The sequence below is a fragment of the Cherax quadricarinatus genome, chromosome 58 (assembly GCF_038502225.1).
Source record: "Cherax quadricarinatus isolate ZL_2023a chromosome 58, ASM3850222v1, whole genome shotgun sequence".
Classification (NCBI taxonomy): Eukaryota; Metazoa; Arthropoda; class Malacostraca; order Decapoda; family Parastacidae; genus Cherax; species Cherax quadricarinatus.
Window position 1 is genome coordinate 13,479,167 of NC_091349.1, and position 21,808 is coordinate 13,500,974.

General features: G+C 39.8%; 1 protein-coding gene across 3 annotated transcripts in view; it reads left to right on the top strand.

Annotated features, from left to right (window-relative positions):
* LOC128698096 (sushi domain-containing protein 4) overlaps positions 1-21,808 on the top strand; it is a 63,005-nt gene that overhangs the window by 35,222 nt on the left and 5,975 nt on the right. For all 3 annotated transcript variants that reach the window (XM_053790199.2, XM_070097618.1, XM_053790200.2), the window contains 3 exons: positions 5,392-5,493; positions 7,129-7,286; positions 20,348-20,559. In XM_053790199.2, coding sequence (XP_053646174.1) covers positions 5,392-5,493; positions 7,129-7,286; positions 20,348-20,559 — 472 coding nt within the window. The remainder of the gene's footprint in view (positions 1-5,391; positions 5,494-7,128; positions 7,287-20,347; positions 20,560-21,808) is intronic.

A 21,808-nucleotide genomic window follows, 5' to 3' on the forward strand; every position in this document is an offset into this window, starting at 1 on the left:
TGCTTTACTGCCCCCTTTGTGGAGTGGGGCTATGTCTGTTGTTTTTAGTAACTGTGGGACGACCCCCGTGTCCATGCTCCCTCTCCATAGGATGGAAAAGGCTCGTGATAGGGGCTTCTTGCAGTTCTTGATGAACACGGAGTTCCATGAGTCTGGCCTTGGGGCAGAGTGCATGGGCATGTCATTTATCGCCTCTTCGAAGTCATTTGGCGTCAGGATAACATCGGATAGGCTTGTGTTAACCAAATTTTGTGGCTCTCTCTCATAAAAAATTAATTTTGATCTTTGACTCTCAGTCTGGTTAGCGGCTTGCTAAAAACTGAGTCATATTGGGACTTGAGTAGCTCACTCATTTCCTTGCTGTCATCTGTGTAGGACCCATCTTGTTTAAGTAGGGGCCCAATACTGGACGTTGTTCTCGACTTTGATTTGGCATAGGAGAAGAAATACTTTGGGTTTCTTTCGATTTCATTTATGGCTTTTAGTTCTTCCCGCGATTCCTGATTCCTATAAGATTGCTTTAGCTTAAGTTCGATGCTTGCTATTTCTCTGACCAGTGTCTCCCTACACATTTCAGATATATTGACCTCTTTTAGCCGCTCTGTTATTCTTTTCCGTCGCCTGTAAAGGGAGCGCCTGTCTCTTTCTATTTTACATCTACTCCTCCTTTTTCATAGAGAAATAAGCCTTGTGCATACATCGAGTGCCACCAAGTTAATCTGTTCTAGGCATAAGTTGGGGTCTGTGTTGCTTAGTATATCTTCCCAGCTTATATCGGTTAGGACTTGGTTTACTTGGTCCCACTTTATGTTTTTGTTATTGAAGTTGAATTTGGTGAATGCTCCCTCGTGAGTAGTCTCATTATGTCAGTCTGGGGCTCCACGCATACATGTCTGAACCTCAATTATGTTGTGATCTGAGTATTTTGTTTTTGATATGGTGACATTTCTTATCAGATCATCATTGTTAGTGAAGATGAGGTCTAGTGTATTCTCCAGTCTAGTAGGCTCTATTATTTGCTGGTTTAACCCTTTCAGGGTCCATCCCGTAGATCTACGGCTTTACGGTGAGTGTCCAAACCGTAGATCTACGCCATGAGCTCAGCTCACTCTGATAAACTGTGAGTGGTACATTTGGGCCTAGATATGAGAGAATACATCTATGTGGTATGTGTGCACCACATAAAACAGATCCTGTAGCACACTGTGTATAATGAGAGAAAAAAACTGAAATCATGATTTTTCGATTAAAACAGCAACTTTGCAGTGTTTTTTCGTATGTTTTTTATAGTTGTATTTGCGATTTCTTGGTCTCGTTTGATAGAATGGAAGACATATTACAGAAATAGAGATGATTTTGATTGGTTTTAGCACTGGAAATGGCTTGAAACTGAGCTCAAAGTAGCGGAAATGTTAAATTTTTGCAGATATTCAAGAGTAAACAAACGACCTCACATATCTAATACACGTCAGCTGGTGGGTCTAATATACATTCACAAATATGGTGATGATATTTATACAATTATTACAGTATTGCATAACAGTAAATCTTCTATTTTTTGGTGTGAATAAAAATTCATTATGTGAATAAAAAATCAAAATGGAATTTATTTGTAAAGCCTCAAAACATAACTAATGAACAGAGGAAATGTTAGTTTAGTGCCAGGAATGCCTACATTGTTTTTTCTGGACCCTATTTTGAAATTGGAATATTTTGAACTTTGTGTTAAATTGGCCAAATTAACAATTTCCGATCACTTTATTTTGTAGTTGAAACATTTGACTTGGCGATTTCTTGTGCTCAATCGATAGAATAGAAGTAATACTAGTGAAATAGCTAAGAATTTGGTTGATTGGAATAATGTAATTGGCCTAAAATGGGAGTCAAAGTCGGTAAAATCGCCGATTCGTAAATATCGCTGACACATCAAAATTTGCGAGAGCATAATTTCGTTAATTTTCCACCAAATTTCGTACTTTTTGTTTTATTACCTTCACAAGAAGATTCTCTACGATTTCATAAGAAAAAATAACAAATTTTTTTTTTGAAAATTCTTGGACACTGGTGCGTGACTCCAGATTTGGGCCTTGGACCCTGAAAGGGTTAAATTGAATTTTGTGCAGAGATTTAAAAGCTCGTGTGAGTGTGAGTTTTCATCAGAGCTGCCTCCTGGTGTTATTACTGCAACAATATTATTTGCTATATTCCTCCATTTGGTGATGTCGTGCAGGTGTTTACTGCCAATGACATCATGGCATTACGGTGGCATGACAAACGAGATGTCACATTGTTGACAACCATTCACCGTAATGAAATGCAAGACAGTGGCAAAGTTGATCGAGTGACTAATGAACGTATTCGAAAACCAGTGACAGTGATTGATTATACACAAAACATGTGCTTGGTTGACAAATGTGACATGCAGATTGGCTTTGTTGATTGTGTTCGTAAAAGTTACAAGTGTTTCATGAAACTTTTCTTCCATCTCATGGACATTTCAATGCTCAATGCATATAATATGTACCAAATGAAGACTGGCAACAGACCACCGTATGGTGAATTTTGTTTGTCTGTTGTCAGACAATTCATAATGAAGTACCAGGTAACAACACCTGCTATACAACAAGGTCCTCGAACTCCTCAGGATATACCCAAGCGTTTGAGGAGGGAAGGTGATCATTTCATATTACAGCTTCCTTCAACTCGGAAGAAATTTGCTCAGAAGAGATGCATCGTCTGTGCACAAACAAAACGACGGCAACAAAGATGCAAAGACACTTGGTTTATGTGTGAGGAATGTAAGGTACCTCTGTGCATGGTGCCTTGTTTCAAGGAGTTCCACAAGCTCCAGCAGTTCTAAAACCATGTCCAGTGATTGTAAATATGTAAATATATGATAGAACATTAGTATTATACAAGATTTGTGCATGTTTATTGTAATAAACAACAGTGGTAAACAATAATATGATAATAACTCTAGTGCGGTTATTGTGTTCAATACAGTGAGTTTATATATATATATATATATATATATATATATATATATATATATATATATATATATATATATATATATATATATATATATATATATATATATATATATACAAGGAGGTTTCAGAGTGGGTAGGGGATGTGTAGATCAAGTGTTTACATTGAAGCATATATGTGAACAGTATTTAGATAAAGGTAGGGAAGTTTTTATTGCATTTATGGATTTAGAAATGGCATATGATAGAGTGGATAGAGGAGCAATGTGGCAGATGTTGCAAGTATATGGAATAGGTGGTAAGTTATTAAATGCTGTAAAGAGTTTTTATGAGGATAGTGAGGCTCAGGTTAGGGTGTGTAGAAGAGAGGGAGACTACTTCCCGGTAAAAGTAGGTCTTAGACAGGGATGTGTAATGTCACCATGGTTGTTTAATATATTTATAGATGGGGTTGTAAAGGAAGTAAATGCTAGGGTGTTCGGGAGAGGGGTGGGATTAAATTTTTGGGAATCAAATTCAAAATGGGAATTGACACAGTTACTTTTTGCTGATGATACTGTGCTTATGGGAGATTCTAAAGAAAAATTGCAAAGGTTAGTGGATGAGTTTGGGAATGTGTGTAAAGGTAGAAAGTTGAAAGTGAACATAGAAAAGAGTAAGGTGATGAGGGTGTCAAATGATTTAGATAAAGAAAAATTGGATATCAAATTGGGGAGGAGGAGTATGGAAGAAGTGAATGTTTTCAGATACTTGGGAGTTGACGTGTCGGCGGATGGATTTATGAAGGATGAGGTTAATCATAGAATTGATGAAGGAAAAAAGGTGAGTGGTGCGTTGAGGTATATGTGGAGTCAAAAAACGTTATCTATGGAGGCAAAGAAGGGAATGTATGAAAGTATAGTAGTACCAACACTCTTATATGGGTGTGAAGCTTGGGTGGTAAATGCAGCAGCGAGGAGACGGTTGGAGGCAGTGGAGATGTCCTGTTTAAGGGCAATGTGTGGTGTAAATATTATGCAGAAAATTCGGAGTGTGGAAATTAGGAAAAGGTGTGGAGTTAATAAAAGTATTAGTCAGAGGGCAGAAGAGGGGTTGTTGAGGTGGTTTGGTCATTTAGAGAGAATGGATCAAAGTAGAATGACATGGAAAGCATATAAATCTATAGGGGAAGGAAGGCGGAGTAGGGGTCGTCCTCGAAAGGGTTGGAGAGAGGGGGTAAAGGAGGTTTTGTGGGCAAGGGGCTTGGACTTCCAGCAAGCATGCGTGAGCGTGTTAGATAGGAGTGAATGGAGACGAATGGTACTTGGGACCTGACGATCTGTTGGAGTGTGAGCAGGGTAATATTTAGTGAAGGGATTCAGGGAAACCGGTTATTTTCATATAGTCGGACTTGAGTCCTGGAAATGGGAAGTACAATGCCTGCACTTTAAAGGAGGGGTTTGGGATATTGGCAGTTTGGAGGGATATGTTGTGTGTCTTTATACGTATATGCTTCTAAACTGTTGTATTCTGAGCACCTCTGCAAAAACAGTGATAATGTGCGAGTGTGGTGAAAGTGTTGAATGATGATGAAAGTATTTTCTTTTTGGGGATTTTCTTTTTTTTTTGGGTCACCCTGCCTCGGTGGGAGACGGCCGACTTGTTGAAAAAAAAAAAAAAAAACATTATATACAGTATTGGTCTCTCAGGCCCCAAATGTTAGTAGGAAAAGAAAAAAATTGGAAAAGAAAAGAAAAAAAAACTACAAAAACTGCTAAATAAAGTAATGCGCGTATGTGGAAATCGTCGATGTTGCCACCATCAGGTCATTTTGGACAAACTTCTCGGCACTGTATCTCGGTAAGTACTGATCAGAAAAATTTTTTTTTGTCTTATTACCTTCACAAAAATATGCTCTTTAATTCTGTAAGAAAAATAATTTTTTTTTTTTTTTTTTTTTTTTTTTTTTTTCAAAATTTCTTGGACACTGGAGCACCACTTCAGATTTTGGCCTTGGACCCTCAAGGGGTTAAAACTGGTTAGCCAGACCTGAGTCCAGGAGGTGAGAATGTTAGTTATTTGAAATGTGATGTCTGCAGACTTCTGGCAAGACAGCTAGTGAAGTAATTATTGTGAATATGTTTAATTTTTACATGGTTACTCTTTCTAGGTGGGAGATGGCCATTGTGTTATGAGAAACTGTTGTTGTCTGGCAGCTGTTGGTGAACTAATTTATAAAATTTCTTGTATCATATCAACCTGTAACCACTTCAAACATTTGTGGCCATCATATTATTGCCTGACTTTTAATATATTCAAACAGTTGAGAATATTACAGCTTCACAAATGCTCAGCATATCACATTTGTCAAATTTACTAGGCTAGAAATTACAATACACTACTGTACAAATATACTTTTCAGATGATATTCAGAGTGAGAAATCTGTGCTTGATATGCACACTATCCTCGTGGCAACCACTGGCAGTGTCATCGGCATCTTGCTTATTGTCCTTGCTCTTATATGTAAGTGTAATGACTTTTGAATTTCCTGTCTGTAATTAGAATCCTGCTTTTATTTAATATATAAATATGATGAGGTATCACTAGTAAGGTGTTTGACTTGTGATTCTTATTTTTCCTTTTTTCTACCATTTCATTTTTAGACAGTATTTCCAACAAAAATGGCCGACATGGCAAAAATAAATCTCTGAAGGAGTTTGTCACAAGGACAATAGCATACAACACTTGAGTATTCCTGATATGGACCGAGCCTGGCCCATGACCGGGCTCTGAGAGTAGTGCAAGAAAGGTATGAAATACCGACAATATGAAAGTTATACAAAAGATGAGGTAATCAGTCCATCAGCCTTGGGGTTAGTGTTGACAGCACCATGGTGGTGGAGACTGACGCCTATATAACCGCCAGTCTTCTTGCCTTTGCTCCAGACTCCATCACCATAGTGCTGTCAGCACTAACTCCAAGGCTGAGGGACTAATTACCTTATCTTTTGTATATAGTTCTGCTGTCTTCTAATTATGTCCTAGAATCTGTATTGATAAAGCCACTGGACTGCAAAACGTCTAGAATAAAGATATCCAGATGTTGGACATGTGTCTTAGCTCTGAGAGTAGTTAAACTCTTGAAACTCTTCAAAGGGATGGAGATTCCTTTTAAAATTAGCCATTATAGACCCTGATACGTCACAACAAAATGTGCGACAATTAGCACACACTCAAATATCATACCTGCTGAAACTCTTAAGCTGAAAGAGGGGGGAAAGTAAGGATGGAAGGAGAGAAGAGGGATGTAGGCATGAGGGGAGGCGAGGAGATACTGAGGGGAGGCGAGGAGATACTGAGGGGAGGCGAGGAGATACTGAGGGGAGGCGAGGAGATACTGAGGGGAGGCGAGGAGATACTGAGGGGAGGCGAGGAGATACTGAGGGGAGGCGAGGAGATACTGAGGGGAGGTGAGGAGATGCTGAGGGGAGGCGAGGAGATACTGAGGGGAGATGAGGAGATACGGAGGGGAGGCGAGGAGATACTGAGGGGAGGCGAGCAGATACTGAGGGGAGGCGAGCAGATACTGACGGGAGGCGAGGAGATACTGAGGGGAGGCAAGAAGATACTGAGGGGAGGCTAGGACTTACTGAGGGGAGGTGAGGAAATACTGAGGGAAGCAGAGGAGATACTGAAGGGAAGAGAGAGAGAGAGAGAGAGAGAATTTTTTTTTTGTTTTTTTTGGTGTTTGTTTAGGAGAAAAAATATTGCATTTCTTATTTTTGTAGGTGAACAATACATTTCTAATGATATTGATTTTTTCTGTTTATTGGAAATATTGGTCTTCTGTTAAAATTTTTATATACTGTATTAATGCGATCAACAGGTCAAATAATTATGTCACACCAGTCAGTGGGCAGATAACCGATAAGTTATCCTAAGTAGAAAGTGGGCATTTATTTGTGATTGTGAACACACCAAGGCAAAATAACTTTTTTCTCACATCTGTGTCAAGTTTCCATTAAATTACTTCAGGTATTCTCTCTTAATTTGCATTAGTATTACAGTAGAATGAAGAGGCTATTTTATCCAGGGGTATTGAGTTTTAAAATAAATTCATCAATTTACATGAAAAGTAATGAAACAAATTCATTTCAGTGTACCAGAGAGCTGTAAGTCCCAAGCTGGTACGCCTGCACAATAGTGGAAGTGGGGGCGATTTGCCACCAGTCCAGCACAACTGTCCCTCTAATACATCCCAGCCGCAGCCTGAGCACGACCCTGACAGAGTTGCTCTCATTGCCTTCCCCGATGAGGTAATTGTTGGTCTGCACTGCTTACCACTATAATCTAATTTTGGAATCTTCATACTTATGCAAAAAAAAATATGAAAAATGAACATTGTTTATTGAGTGAAAATGGGAGACATAAAAAAAGGTAAGAGTAAAGAAAAATATTAAAAAGTTACAAAAACAAATGTATGAAAAGTCTGAAAAATATATATGACAATTTTATTAAAAAAAAAAAAGTGTGTAATGGAAAGAAATGCAAAAGGAGACTGAGAGAAAAATGTGCAGTAATTTGAAGTGTAAATTTGATTATATGGTAAAGAATATGGGAGTGATATCATGTACTGCAGAGGGAAAATATTATCTAAAGAAAAAGCATCTATAATTAAGTTAGAAACTAGGAAAACTTGAGAAGAGGCTACAATAAGAGCAAAGGTGTTTAACTATAATAGTGACATATATTGATTGTTTTTAACATTATACATACATACTTGTACAACACAAATTGTACTAAAGATCTGCACAAAACCAGTATAGTACTTTTTTATAATGACATTTATAATAAAATTTCAAGTAAACAGAGATTAGTTTACTAAACATAGCAACAAAATAGATAAATGGATACCAAGAGAAGTGTAGGGAGAGGTTATAATCAAGAGGTATGAGGGTAATAGTGAATTGCAGACTTAAGTTAGCAGGGAGGCTTTTACAAAAGGATGTGGTTTCATAGATCAGACATTTAGAATAAAGATGAGACTAAAAATGCATATAGCAAATAGGAGAGGCTCTATGTTGTATTCATAGTTATAAGGAAAGTGTATAATTAGAATATTTTATAGAAAGCTATGAAAATTCATGGTGAAGTTTGTGTTTTATTTTAAGTAGTCCCCATTGCTTAATAATCTGTAAAGCCTATCAACTACACTAAGGTCATTAACCTTTTCACCACATGACAAGAATACTTTAATCCTTAAAATGGGGATTAAACTCTCAGTATATATACATGAATGTACTTCTCGGTGTGTACAGTCAGCTTCCTTGTAAAGCTTCTCCATATTGTACAGTTTTTATAAACACTAGTGAAAAAGTACATACATCCAAAATTGAATATCCCATGGAAAAGGCTTCATAATACATTCTATTCAATTTGAGGTTCACCTTTTTCAGTTGCATTTACAAATCTTGTTCTGTGTAGAGAAGCTTTATAAGAGAGCTGATTGTACATCGTAAGAGTCCCTGTGTATAATGTATGGAGTAAAATTCTTTTACTATAAATATTATAGTGAGACAAAAACTGTATACAGCTAGCCCTCCACTTTCACAAGCTTCGAACATTCGCGAATGCCCAGCCGCCCAATCATATTTACCAAACAAATGTATATACAATATTCTACGATGTTTTCATGTGTTTTATAATTGTTCATGGTTCAGTAGGTTAAGGAAGCAGTATTGTTAGGCTAAGTAAATGCTATTACAGTAGGGCTCCACTTTACAGCGTTTTGCCTTACTGCGTTCCGCTAATACGACAATTTCAAATTACGACCAAAACTCTTTATACGGCGAGTGGTCTTTCTAATACAGTGCACCCCATCCGGTTTGTTTACATTCTCCGTGAGCACATCTCTCTATTATGTTTGGTAACTTTCCAAAAGTTCAAGTGTTTTGAAGTTACTGCATATTTTATATGTACTCTGATAATTACACTTATGCATACCTGTACCTAAATATACTTACATAGCACTGGCATGCAGGTACACATTAAAATCACTAAGAGTGTCCCTGTAGTCTTAACGCCATAGTAATAATACTAATACGTAATAATCACTCTTGGGCACATTAAGTGTCTTATTTTACATTAATATAGACATTTTCATTAATCCATCTATGATATTTTCTTTAAAATTATACAAGAAACACGTTATAATATAAATATGATATGTTTATATGCTATGGAAGTGTGGTTGCCTAACAGGGAAAACATTATGTTATACTAATAATAATCACTCTTGGGCACATTAAATGTCTTATTTTACGTTAATATGGACATTTTCATTATTCCATCTATGATATTCTCTTCAAAATTACATAAGAAACACATTACATAGCACATAAACATGCTATGTTTATATGCTATGGAGGTGTGGTAGCTGGGTGGATGAAAAAATTACATTTTCTCTGGTCCAGCATCAGAAAAAACATGTATGAATCTGCGTCTGGCCTAGTCACTCCACCTTAACACATAATGCTTTTGTTTACAATTCTTGGCATGAATTATTCATTACTTCTCCCTTCGTTTATGATGCCATCTAAAGGTAGTTGTTAGAAACGTTTAAACTCGGTGAAACAAGGTAGTATGTAGTATGGCTCTAGGCTGCATTAAATATATAGCTATGTAGGTAGGTGCAGCTATGTAGCCAGGCAGACTAGATAGCTACATCTACCAGTTACCTACACCTGACTTCCTACAAATAAGTACTACTCACCTCTTGCCTTACATTAAAATTACAAATATTTTAAGGTAAGTAGTGAATGTACTGTGTATTATTTTACTTTTTATTGTATTTTAATGCCTAGTTCTATTTATTTTTTATTTTTTATTAACACATTGGCCGATTCCCACCAAGGCAGGGTGGCCCAAAAAAGAAAAACTTTCATCATCATCATTCACTCTATCACTGTCTTGCCAGAGGGGTGCTTTACACTACAGTTATAAAACTGCAACATTAACACCCCTCCTTCAGAGTGTAGACACTGTACTTCTCATCTCCAGGACTCAAGTCCGGCCTGCCGGTTTCCCTGAACCCCTTCATAAATCTTACTTTGCTCACACTCCAACAGCACATCAAGTATTAAAAACCATTTGTCTTCATTTACTCCTATCAAATACGCTCACGCATGCTTGCTGGAAGTCCAAGCCCCTTGCACACAAAACCTCCTTAACCCCCTCCCTCCAACCCTTCCTAGGCCGACCCCTACCCCACCTTCCCTCCACTACAGATTTATACACTCTCGAAGTCATTCTGTTTTGTTCCATTCTCTCTACATGTCCGAACCACCTCAGCAACCCCTCCTCAGCCTTCTGGATAATAGTTTTGGTAATCCCACACCTGCTCCTATTTTCCAAACTAGGTAGTAGGTTGGTAGACAGCAGCCACCCAGGGAAGTACTACCGTCCTGCCAGATGACTCTGAAACAGAAACCTGTAACTGTTTTGCATGATGGGAGGATTGCTGGTGTCTTTTTCTGTCTCATAAACACGCTAGATAACAGGGATATCTTGCTACTCCTACTTACACTTTGGTCACACTTCACAGACATGCACATGCATATATATATATATATACATACATCTAAGTTTTTCTCCTTTTTCTAAATAGCTCTTGTTCTTCTTTATTTCTTCTATTGTCCATGGGGAAGTGGAAAAGAATCTTTCCTCCGTAAGCCATGCGTGTCGTATGAGGCGACTAAAATGCCGGGAGCGATGGGCTAGTAACCCCTTCTCCTGTAGACATTTACTAAAAAAGAGAAGAAGAAAAACTTTATAAAACTGGGATGCTTGAATGTGCGTGGATGTAGTGTGGATGACAAGAAACAGATGATTGCTGATGTTATGAATGAAAAGAAGTTGGATGTCCTGGCCCTAAGCGAAACAAAGCTGAAGGGGGTAGGGGAGTTTCGGTGGGGGGAAATAATTGGGATTAAATCTGGAGTATCTGAGAGAGTTAGAGCTAAGGAACGGGTAGCAGTAATGTTGAAGGATCAGTTATGGAAGGAGGAAAGAGAATATGAATGTGTAAATTCAAGGATTATGTGGATTAAAGTAAAGGTTGGATGTGAAAAGTGGGTCATAATAAGTGTGTATGCACCTGGAGAAGAGAGGAATGTAGAGGAGAGAGATTTTGGGAGATGTTAAGTGAATGTATAGGAACCTTTGAACCAAGTGAGAGAGTAATTGTGGTAGGGGACCTGAATGCTTAAGTAGGAGAAACTTTTAGAGAGGGTGTGGTAGGTAATTTTGGGGTGCCAGGTGTAAATGATAATGGGAGCCCTTTGATTGAACTTTGTATAGAAAGGGGTTTAGTTATAGATAATACATATTTTAAGAAAAAGAGGATAAATAAGTATACAAGATATGATGTAGGGCAAAATGAAAGTAGTTTGTTGGATTATGTATTGGTAGATAAAAGACTGTTGAGTCGACTTCAGGACGTACATGTTTATAGAGGGGCCACAGATATATCAGATCACGTTTTAGTTGTAGCTACAATGAGAGTAAAAGGTAGATGGGATACAAGGAGAATAGAAGCATCAGGGAAGGGAGAGGTGAGGGTTTATAAACTAAAAGAGGAGGCAGTTAGGGTAAGATATAAACAGCTACTGGAGGATAGATGGGCTAATGAGAGCATAGGCAATGGGGTCGAAGAGGTATGGGGTAGGTTTAAAAATGTAGTGTTAGAGTGTTCAGCAGAAGTTTGTGGTTACAGGAAAGTGAGTGCGGGAGGGAAGAGGAGCAATTGGTGGAATGATGATGTAAAGAGAGTAGTAAGGGAGAAAAAGTTAGCATATGAGAGGTTTTTACAAAGTAGAAGTGATGCAAGGAGGGAAGAGTATATGGAGAAAAAGAGAGAGGTTAAGAGAGTGGTGAAGCAAAGTAAAAAGAGAGCAAATGAGAGAGTGTGTGAGATGTTATCAACAAATTTTGTTGAAAATAAGAAAAAGTTTTGGAATGAGATTAACAAGTTAAGGAAGCCTAGAGAACAAATGGATTTGTCAGTTAAAAATAGGAGAGAAGAGTTATTAAATGGAGAGTTAGAGGTATTAGGAAGATGGAGGGAATATTTTGAAGAATTGTTAAATGTTGATGAAGATAGGGAAGCTGTGATTTCATGTATAGGGCAAGGAGGAATAACATCTTGTAGGAGTGAGGAAGAGCCAGTTGTGAGTTTGGGGGAAGTTTGTGAGGCAGTAGGTAAAATGAAAGGGGGTAAGGCAGCTGGGATTGATGGGATAAAGATAGAAATGTTAAAAGCAGGTGGGGATATAGTTTTGGAGTGGTTGGTGCTATTATTTAATAAATGTATGGAAGAGGATAAGGTACCTAGGGATTGGCAGAGAGCATGCATAGTTCCTTTGTATAAAGGCAAAGGGGACAAAAGAGAGTGCAAAAATTATAGGGGGATAAGTCTGTTGAGTATACCTGGTAAAGTGTATGGTAGAGTTATTATTGAAAGAATTAAGAGTAAGACGGAGAATAGGATAGCAGATGAACAAGGAGTCTTTAGGAAAGGAAGGGGGTGTGTGGACCAGGCGTTTACAGTGAAACATATAAGTGAACAGTATTTAGATAAGGCTAAAGAGGTATTTGTGGCATTTATGGATTTGGAAAAGGCGTATGACAGGGTGGATAGGGGGGCAATGTGGCAGATGTTACAGGTGTATGGTGTAGGAGGTAGGTTACTGAAAGCAGTGAAGAGTTTTTACGAGGATATTGAGGCTCAAGTTAGAGTATGTAGGAAAGAGGGAGATTATTTCCCAGTAAAAGTAGGCCTTAGACAAGGATGTGTGATGCCACCGTGGTTGTTTAATATATTTATAGATGGGGTTGTAAGAGAAGTAAATGTGAGGGTCTTGACAAGAGGCATGGAGTTAAAAGATAAAGAATCACAAATAAAGTGGGAGTTGTCACAGTTGCTCTTTGCTGATGACACTGTGTTCTTGGGAGATTCTGAAGAGAAGTTGCAGAGGTTGGTGGATGAATTTGGTAGGGTGTGCAAAAGAAGAAAATTAAAAGTGAATACAGGAAAGAGTAAGGTTATGAGGATAACAAAAAGATTAGGTGGTGAAAGATTGGATATCAGATTGGAGGGAGAGAGTATGGAGGAAGTGAATATATTCAGATATTTGGGAGTGGACATGTCAGCGGATGAGTCTATGAAAGATGAGGTGAATCATAGAATTGATGAGGGGAAAAGGGTGAGCGGTGCACTTAGGAGTCTGTGGAGACAAAGAACTTTGTCCTTGGAGGCAAACAGGGGAATGTATGAGAGTATAGTTTTATCAACGCTCTTATATGGGTGTGAAGCTTGGGTGATGAATGTTGCAGCGAGGAGAAGGCTGGAGGCAGTGGAGATGTCATGTCTGAGGGCAACGTGTAGTGTGAATATAATGCAGAGAATTCGTAGTTTGGAAGTTAGGAGGAGGTGCGGGACTGCCAAAACTGTTGTCCAGAGGGCTGAGGAAGGGTTGTTGAGGTGGTTTGGACATGTAGAGAGAATGGAGCGAAACAGAATGAATTCAAGAATGTATCAGTCTGTAGTGGAAGGAAGGCGGGGTAGGGGTCGGCCTAGGAAAGGTTGGAGGGAGGGGGTAAAGGAGGTTTTGTGTGCGAGGGGCTTGGACTTCCAGCGGGCGTGCGTGAGCGTGTTTGATAGGAGTGAATGGAGACAAATGGTTTTTAATATTTGACGTGCTGTTGGAGTGTGAGCAAAGTAACATTTATGAAGGGATTCAGGGAAACTGGCAGGCCGGACTTGAGTCCTGGGGATGGGAAGTACAGTGCCTGCACTCTGAAGGAGGGGTGTTAATGTTGCAGTTTAAAAACTGTAGTGTAAAGCACCCTTCTGGCAAGACAGTGATGGAGTGAATGATGGTGAAAGTTTTTCTTTTTCGGGCTACCCTGCCTTGGTGGGAATCGGCCAGTGTGTTAATAAAAAAATAATAAAATGAATTCTCTGCATTATATTCACACCACACATTGCCCTTAGACATGACATTTCCACTGCCTTCAGCCTTCTCCTCGTTGCAACATTCATCACCCGTGCTTCACACCCATACAAGAGTGATGGTACAACTATGCTCTCATACATTCCCCTCTTTGTTTCCACAGACAAAGTTCTTTGCCTCCACAGACTCCTAAGTGCACCACTTACCCTTTTTCCCTCATCAGTTCTGTGATTCACCTCATCCTGCTGACATGTCCACTCCTAAATATCTGAATACATTCACCTCCTCCATACTCTCTCCCTCTAATCTGAAATCCAATCTTTCGTCACCTAATCTTTTTGTTATCCTCATAACCTTACTCTTTCTTATATTCACTTTTAATTTCCTTCTTTTACATACCTTACCAAATTCATCCACCAACTTCTGCAACTTCTCTTCAGAATCTCCCAAAAGCACAGTGTCATCAGCAAAGAGCAACTGTGACAACTCCCACTTTGCGGGAGTTGTCACACCTCTTATCAAGACCCTCGCATTCACTTCTCTTACAACCCCATCTATAAATATACTGTATTGAACAACCACGGTGACATCACACTTTTACTGGGAAATAATCTCCCTCTCTCCTACATAACTCTAACCTGAGCTTCACTATCCTCGTAAAAACTCTTCACTGCTTTCAGTAACCTACTTCCTATACTATACACCTGCAACATCTGCCACATTGCCCCCCTATCCACCCTGTCATAAGCCTTTTCCAAATCCATAAATGCCACAAAAACCTCTTTACCCTTATCTAAATACTGTTCACCTATATGTTTCACTGTAAACACTTGGTCTACACACCCCCTACCTTTCCTAAAACCTCCTTGTTCATCTGCTATCCTACTTTCGATCTTATTCTTAATTCTTTCAGTAATAAATCTACCATACACTTTACCAGGTATACTCGACAGACTTCTTCTTTCTTTCTTTCAACAAACCGGCCGTATCCCACCGAGGAAGGGTGGCCCAAAAAGAAAAACAAAAGTTTCTTTTTTGAAATTCAGTAATTTATACAGGAGAAGGGGTTACTAGCCTCTTGCTCCTGGGATTTTAGTCGCCTCTTACAACACGCATAGCTTACGGAGGAAGAATTCTGTTCCACTTTCCCATGGAGATAAGAGGAAATAAACAAGAACAAGAACTAGTAAGAAAATAGAAGAAAACCCAGAGGGGTGTGTATATATATGCTTGTATATGTATATGTAGTGTGACCTAAGTGTAAGTAGAAGTAGCAAGACATACCTGAAACCTTGCATGTTTATGAGACAGAAAATTGGACACCAGCAATCCTACCATCATGTAAAACAATTACAGGCTTTCGTTTTACATTCACTTGGCAGGACAGTAGTACCTCCCTGGGCGGTTGCTGTCTACCAACCTGCTACCTAGAACTCAACAGACTTCTTTCTTTCAACACACCAGCCATATCCCACTGAGGTGGGGTGGCCCAAAATGAAAAACAAATGTTTCGCCTTTTAAATTTAGTAATATATATATATATACAGGAGAAGGGGTTACTAGCCCCATGCTCCTGGCATTTTAGTCGCCTCTTACGACATGCATGGCTTACGTAGGAAGAATTCTATTCCACTTCCCCATGGAGATAAGAGGAAATAGATAAGAACAAGAACTAGAAAGAAAATAGAAGAAAACCCAGAAGGGTATGTATATACAGTGGACCCTCACCTAACGCTATTAATCTGTTCCTGAGAGCTCAATGTTAGGCGAAATTATCGTTAGGCGAATTAATTTTCCCCATAAGAAATAATGGAAATCAAATTAATCCGTGCAAGACACCTAAAAGTATGAAAAAAAAATTTGTTTACCACATGAAATATTAATTTTAATACACACAAACTGAAGAAGACATGCACAGTTACATGACACTTACCTTTATTGAAGATCTGGTGATGATTGATGGGATGGGAGGAGGGGAGAGTGTGGATGGTCTTAGTGTTTAGAAGGGGAATCCCCTTCCATTAGGACTTAAGGTGTCAAGTCCTTTTCCGGGGTTACTTCCCTTCTTCTTTTAATGCCACTAGGACCAGCTTGAGAGTCACTGGACTTCTGTCGCACAACATATCTGTCCATAGAGGCCTGTACCTCTCGTTCCTTTATAACTTTCCTAAAGTGTTTCACAACATTGTCAGTGTAATAGTCACCAGCACAGCTTGCAATAGCTGTGCGAGGGTGATTTTCATCCATAAAGGTTTGCACTTCAAGCTACTTTGCACATATTTCCTTAATCTTTGAAGTAGGCAACTTCTTCAATTTCTCTCTCCCCTCCTCCGAAGCAGTTTCCTCAGGTCTGGCCTCTTGCTGTTGAAGATGATCTAGCAGCTCATCAGTGGTTAGTTCTTCATTGTCCTCCTCCACCAACTCTTCCACATCCTCCCCACTAACCTCCAACCCCAAGGACTTCCCCAATGCCACAATTGATTCCTCAACTGGCATATGCTTCTCAGGGTTAGCCTCAAATCCTTCAAAATCCCTTTGGTCTACACATTCTGGCCACAGTTTCTTCCAAGCAGAGTTCAAGGTCCTCTTAGTCACTCCCTCCCAAGCCTTACCTATAAGGTTTACACAATTGAGGATATTAAAGTGATCTCTCCAAAACTCTCTTAGAGTCAATTGAGTTTCTGAGGTCACTACAAAGCACCTTTCAAACAGAGCTTTTGTGTACAGTTTTTTGAAGTTTGCAATGACCTGCTGGTCCATGGGCTGCAGGAGAGGAGTGGTATTAGGAGGCAAAAACTTTACCTTAATGAAGCTCATGTCCCCACAAAATCGCTCTGCCAAGTCTGTAGGATGACCAGGGGCATTGTCTAACACCAGGAGGCACTTAAGGTCTAATTTCTTTTCAGTTAGGTAATTTTTCACAGTGGGGGCAAATGCATGGTGTAACCAGTCATAGAAAAAGTCCCTAGTTACCCATGCCTTACTGTTTGCCCTCCACAGCACACAAATTAGCCTTGAGGATATTCTTTTGCCTGAGTGCTCTGGGAGTTTCAGAGTGATACACCAATAAAGGCTTCACTTTGCAATCACCACTAGCATTGGCACACATCAACAGAGTAAGCCTGTCTTTCATAGGCTTATGTCCTGGGAGTGCCTTTTCCTCCTGAGTAATGTAGGCCCTGCTTGGCATTTTCTTCCAAAATAGGCCTGTTTCGTCACAATTAAACACTTGTTCAGGTTTCAGTCCTTCACTGTCTATGTACTCCTTGAATTCATGCACATTTTTCAGCTGCTTTGTGGTCTGAACTGGCAGCCTCACCATGCCTTATCACACTATGTATGCCACTATGCTTCTTAAATCTCTCAAACCAACCTTTGCTGGCCTTAAATTCACTCACATCACCACTATTTGCAGGCATTTTTCTAATTAAGTCCTCATGCAACTCCCTAGCCTTTTCACATATGATCGCTTGAGAGATACTGTCACCTGCTAACTGTTTTTCGTTTATCCACACCAATAACAGTCTCTCAACATCATCTATCACTTGCGATCTCTGTTTCGAAAACAAAGTTGCACCTTTGGCAAGAACAGCTTCCTTGATTGTCATTTTCTTGGCCACAATAGTAGCGATGGTTGATTGGGGTTTACTATACAACCTAGCCAGCTCGGAGACACGCACTCCACTTTCATACTTAGCAGTGATCTCTTTCTTTATATCCATAGTAATTCTCACCCTTATTCCTGTAGTGTTGGCACTAGAAGCTTTCTTGGGGCCCATGGTCACTTATTTTGCAGGTGAAATCACTAAAAAGGCTGTGATAATACGAAATGTTCCGATTGTATGCTTGGATGTGACCACTGAGGCTGGCTTGTAAACACTGCCACCCGTGGAACAAGTGAGGCTGGCTCAGGCTGCACATAGACGCGTCTCGGACGAATCGCGTTGAACGAGTTTTTTAGCGCTAGGCGAGGCAAAATTTTTGCCTTAAAATGTATCGCTAGGTGGATTTAACGTTATGTGATGCCATCGTTAGGCAAGGGTCCACTGTATATGCTTGTACATGTATGTGTAGTGTGACGTAAGTGTAAGTAGAAGTAGCAAGATGTACCTGAAATCTTGCATGTTTATGAAACAGACAAAAGACACCAGCAACCCAACCATCATGTAAAACAATTGCAGGCTTTTGTTTTACATTCACTTGGCAGGACAGTAGTATGTACCTCCCTGGGCGGTTGCTGTCTACCAACCTGCTACCTAGAACTCAACAGACTTATTCCCCTATAATTTTTGCACTATTTTTTTATCCCCTTTGCCTTTATACAAAGGAACTATGCATGCTCTCTGCCAGTCCCTAGGTACCTTACCCTCTTCCATACATTCATTAAATAACAGCACCAACCACTCCAAAACTACATCCCCACCTGCTTTTAACATTTCTATCGTTATCCCATCAATCCCAGCTTCCTTACCCCCTTTCATTCTACCCACTGCCTCACGAACTTCCCCCACGCTCACAACTGGCTCCTCCTCACTCCTACAAGATGCTATTCCTCCTTGCCCTATACACAAAATCACAGCTTCCCTATCTTCTTCAACATTTAACAGTTCCTCAAAATATTCCGCCCATCTTCCCGATACCTCTTACTCTCCATTTAATAACTCTCCTCTCCTATTTTTAACTGGCAAATCCATTTGTTCTCTAGGCTTCCTCAGCTTATTACTCTCACTCCAAAACTTTTTCTTATTTTCAACAAAATTTGTTGATAACATCTCACCCACTCTCTCATTTGCTCTCTTTTTAAATTGCTTCACCACTCTCCTAACCTCACTTTTTCTCTTCATATACTCTTCCCTCCTTGCATCACTTCTACTTCGTAAAAACCTCTCATGTGCTAACTTTTTCTCCCTTACTACCCTCTTTACATCATCATTCCACCAATCGCTCTTCTTCCCTCCCACACCCGCTTTCCTGTAACCACAAACTTCTGCTGAATACTCTTACACTACATTCTTAAACCTACCCCATACATCTTCCACCCTATTGCCTATATTCTCACTAGCTCATCTATCCACCGATAGTTGTTTGTATCTTACCCTAACTGCCTCATCTTTTAGTTTATAAACCTTCGCCTCTCTCTTACTTGCTGCTTCTATTTTCCTTGTATCCCATCTACCTTTTACTCTCACTGTAGCTACAACTAGAAAGTAATCTGATATATCTGTGGCCCCTCTGTAAACATGTACATCCTAAAGTCTACTCAGTAGTCTTTTATCTACCAAGATATAGTCCAACAAACTACCTAGCCTAGTTCTGTACTAACTTAATATAAGTTAGTGTAAACTTGTTGTCTGTCATTTATATGCATTTTTCTTCCTCTTCTTTCAGCGTACCAGCTGTATCCCACTGAGGTGGGGTGACCCAAAAGGAAAAACGAAAGTTTCTCCTTTCAAATTTAGTAATATATACAGGAGAAGGGGTTACTAGCCCCTTGCTCCCTGCATTTTAGTCACCTCTTACGACACGCATGGCTTACGGAGGAAGAATTCTGTTCCACTTCCCCATGGAGATAAGCGGAAATAAACAAGAACAAGAACTAGAAAGAAAATAGAAGAAAACCCAGAGGGGTATGTATGTATATATTTGCTTGTACATGTATGTGTAGTGTGACCTAAGTGTAAGTAGAAGTAGCAAGATGTACCTGAAATCTTGCATGTTTATGAGAGAGAAAAAAGACACCAGCAATCCTACCATCATGTAAAACAATTACAGGTTTCCGTTTTACTCTCATTTGGCAGGACGGTAGTACCTCCCTGGGCGGTTGCTATCTACTATCCTACTACCTAGGTTATATGCATTTATAAGTGGAAAAACAAATGGCGTTCTGCTTTCCGGCGATGTGTAAAAAAAAAAATTGTTCTCACATGCTTTCTTGGGTAGGCATGCCACAGGTTTGTCAGTCATAACATATAATATTAGAAGAGGCAGGCAGAGAAGAGCCCTTGGATCCAGTCAGAGGTATGTCACACAGGCTACAGTGACATGTGCAGATAGGGCTGTCTGGAGGCCATCTCACTATTTCCATTATTCCTGAGGAAGATCTCCCATGCTAAATATGCAGGGTCATGAAGCACTTGGTAAATGGGAGATAATCAGGTCTGATCCAAAGAAAGGGAAGGTGCCTCAGTTCCCTTGAACAAGAGCCTATCTGTTGATATAGAGTAAGTGATGATGAAAGTGCTTCATCATTTTTAGGTCACCTTGCCTCAGTGGGAAACAGCCAATGTCTTACCAAAAAAAAAAAAAAGGGGGTAGATTGAGTAATAGATTTTAAGAACTAATTTGAATATATCACTTTCTGCTAGGGTGTCCCACCTACTTATGAGGAGGCTGTACGACACAGACCAGCAATTATGTTCGAGCCTCATGGATCAAATGCAGGAGGTCGCTTCACTCCTCACAACCATCGAAGCAGAGGACATAGAGTAGTGGTGCCTGGGGTACGACGATCACGCCACAGAGACAATCCGGATAACATTTCTTATCAGTCTATTGGATCGGCTCGCCAATCTTCCAGGTGAGATAAGAAATGTATTTTTCTTTATTTTCCTCTCGTCGTGCAAACCTTTTAAAAACTGATGCCCTTAATACCATTTGAAGTGTGGTTGCACTCTTATGTTACAAGTAGCTGTGTCTTATAACAAAATTAATGCTGCTGCATTATGTGTGGGTACCATGACATTTTACAAGGTTAAATCAGGTTAGTTTAGGCTAATTTAGCTAGGCTAGTTTAATTAAGGCAGGCTAACCTAGGCTAGGTTGCTTAGCTTAGCTTAGGCTAGGCTAGCCTAGGTTTGCTTTGTGTTGCTTTGCTTTTGCTGTTAGGGTCCTATAAATATACCTGGTAAACCCATTTGTTATCAAAGTAAACTTAAAGAGAAGGGTTAAGTTAAGGATTTTATTAGCACCAAATACTGTATACAATATTCTAGGTACTTTACCATACATTTGTGCACATCATACATTATCACTTAAGAGTAATTTGATACTGTACTGTACACACACGCACGCACACCCTCATGCACGCACACCCTCACACGCGCACACGCACGCACACACGCACACACACGCACTCACGTTCACACGTGCACACACACACACACACACACACACACACACACACGTGCTCGCTCACACACACACACACACATACACATACACACAAAGCTGTTGTACAGCCACATCAGGAGGAAAACAACAGTCAAGGACCAGGTAATCAGACTGAGGAAGGAAGGAGGAGAGGTTACAAAAAGTGACCGCAAAGTATGTGAGGAGCTTAACACAAGATTCAAAGAAGTGTTCACAGAGGAGACAGAAAGGCCTCCAGAAAGGCAGAGAGATGGGGTACACAATCAAGTGTTGGACACAGTACATACAACTGAGGAAGAAGTGAAGAGGCTGTTAAGCAAACTAGATACCTCAAATGCGATAGGGCCGGATAACATCTCTCTATGGGTACTGAGAGAGGGAGCAGAGGTGCTTTGTGTAACACTAACAACTATCTTCAACACATCTATCGAAACAGGACGACTACCAGAAGTAGTCCCAATTTTTAAAAAAGGAGACAGACGCGAAGCATTAAACTACAGACCAGTGTCACTGATGTGTATAGTATGCAGGGTCATGGAGAAAATTATCAGGAGAAGAGTGGTGGAGCACCTAGAAAGGAAGGGGCTTATCAACGACAGCCAGCATGGTTTCAGGGACAGGAAATCCTGCGTCACAAACCTACTGGAGTTCTATGACAGGGTGACGGCAGTAAGACG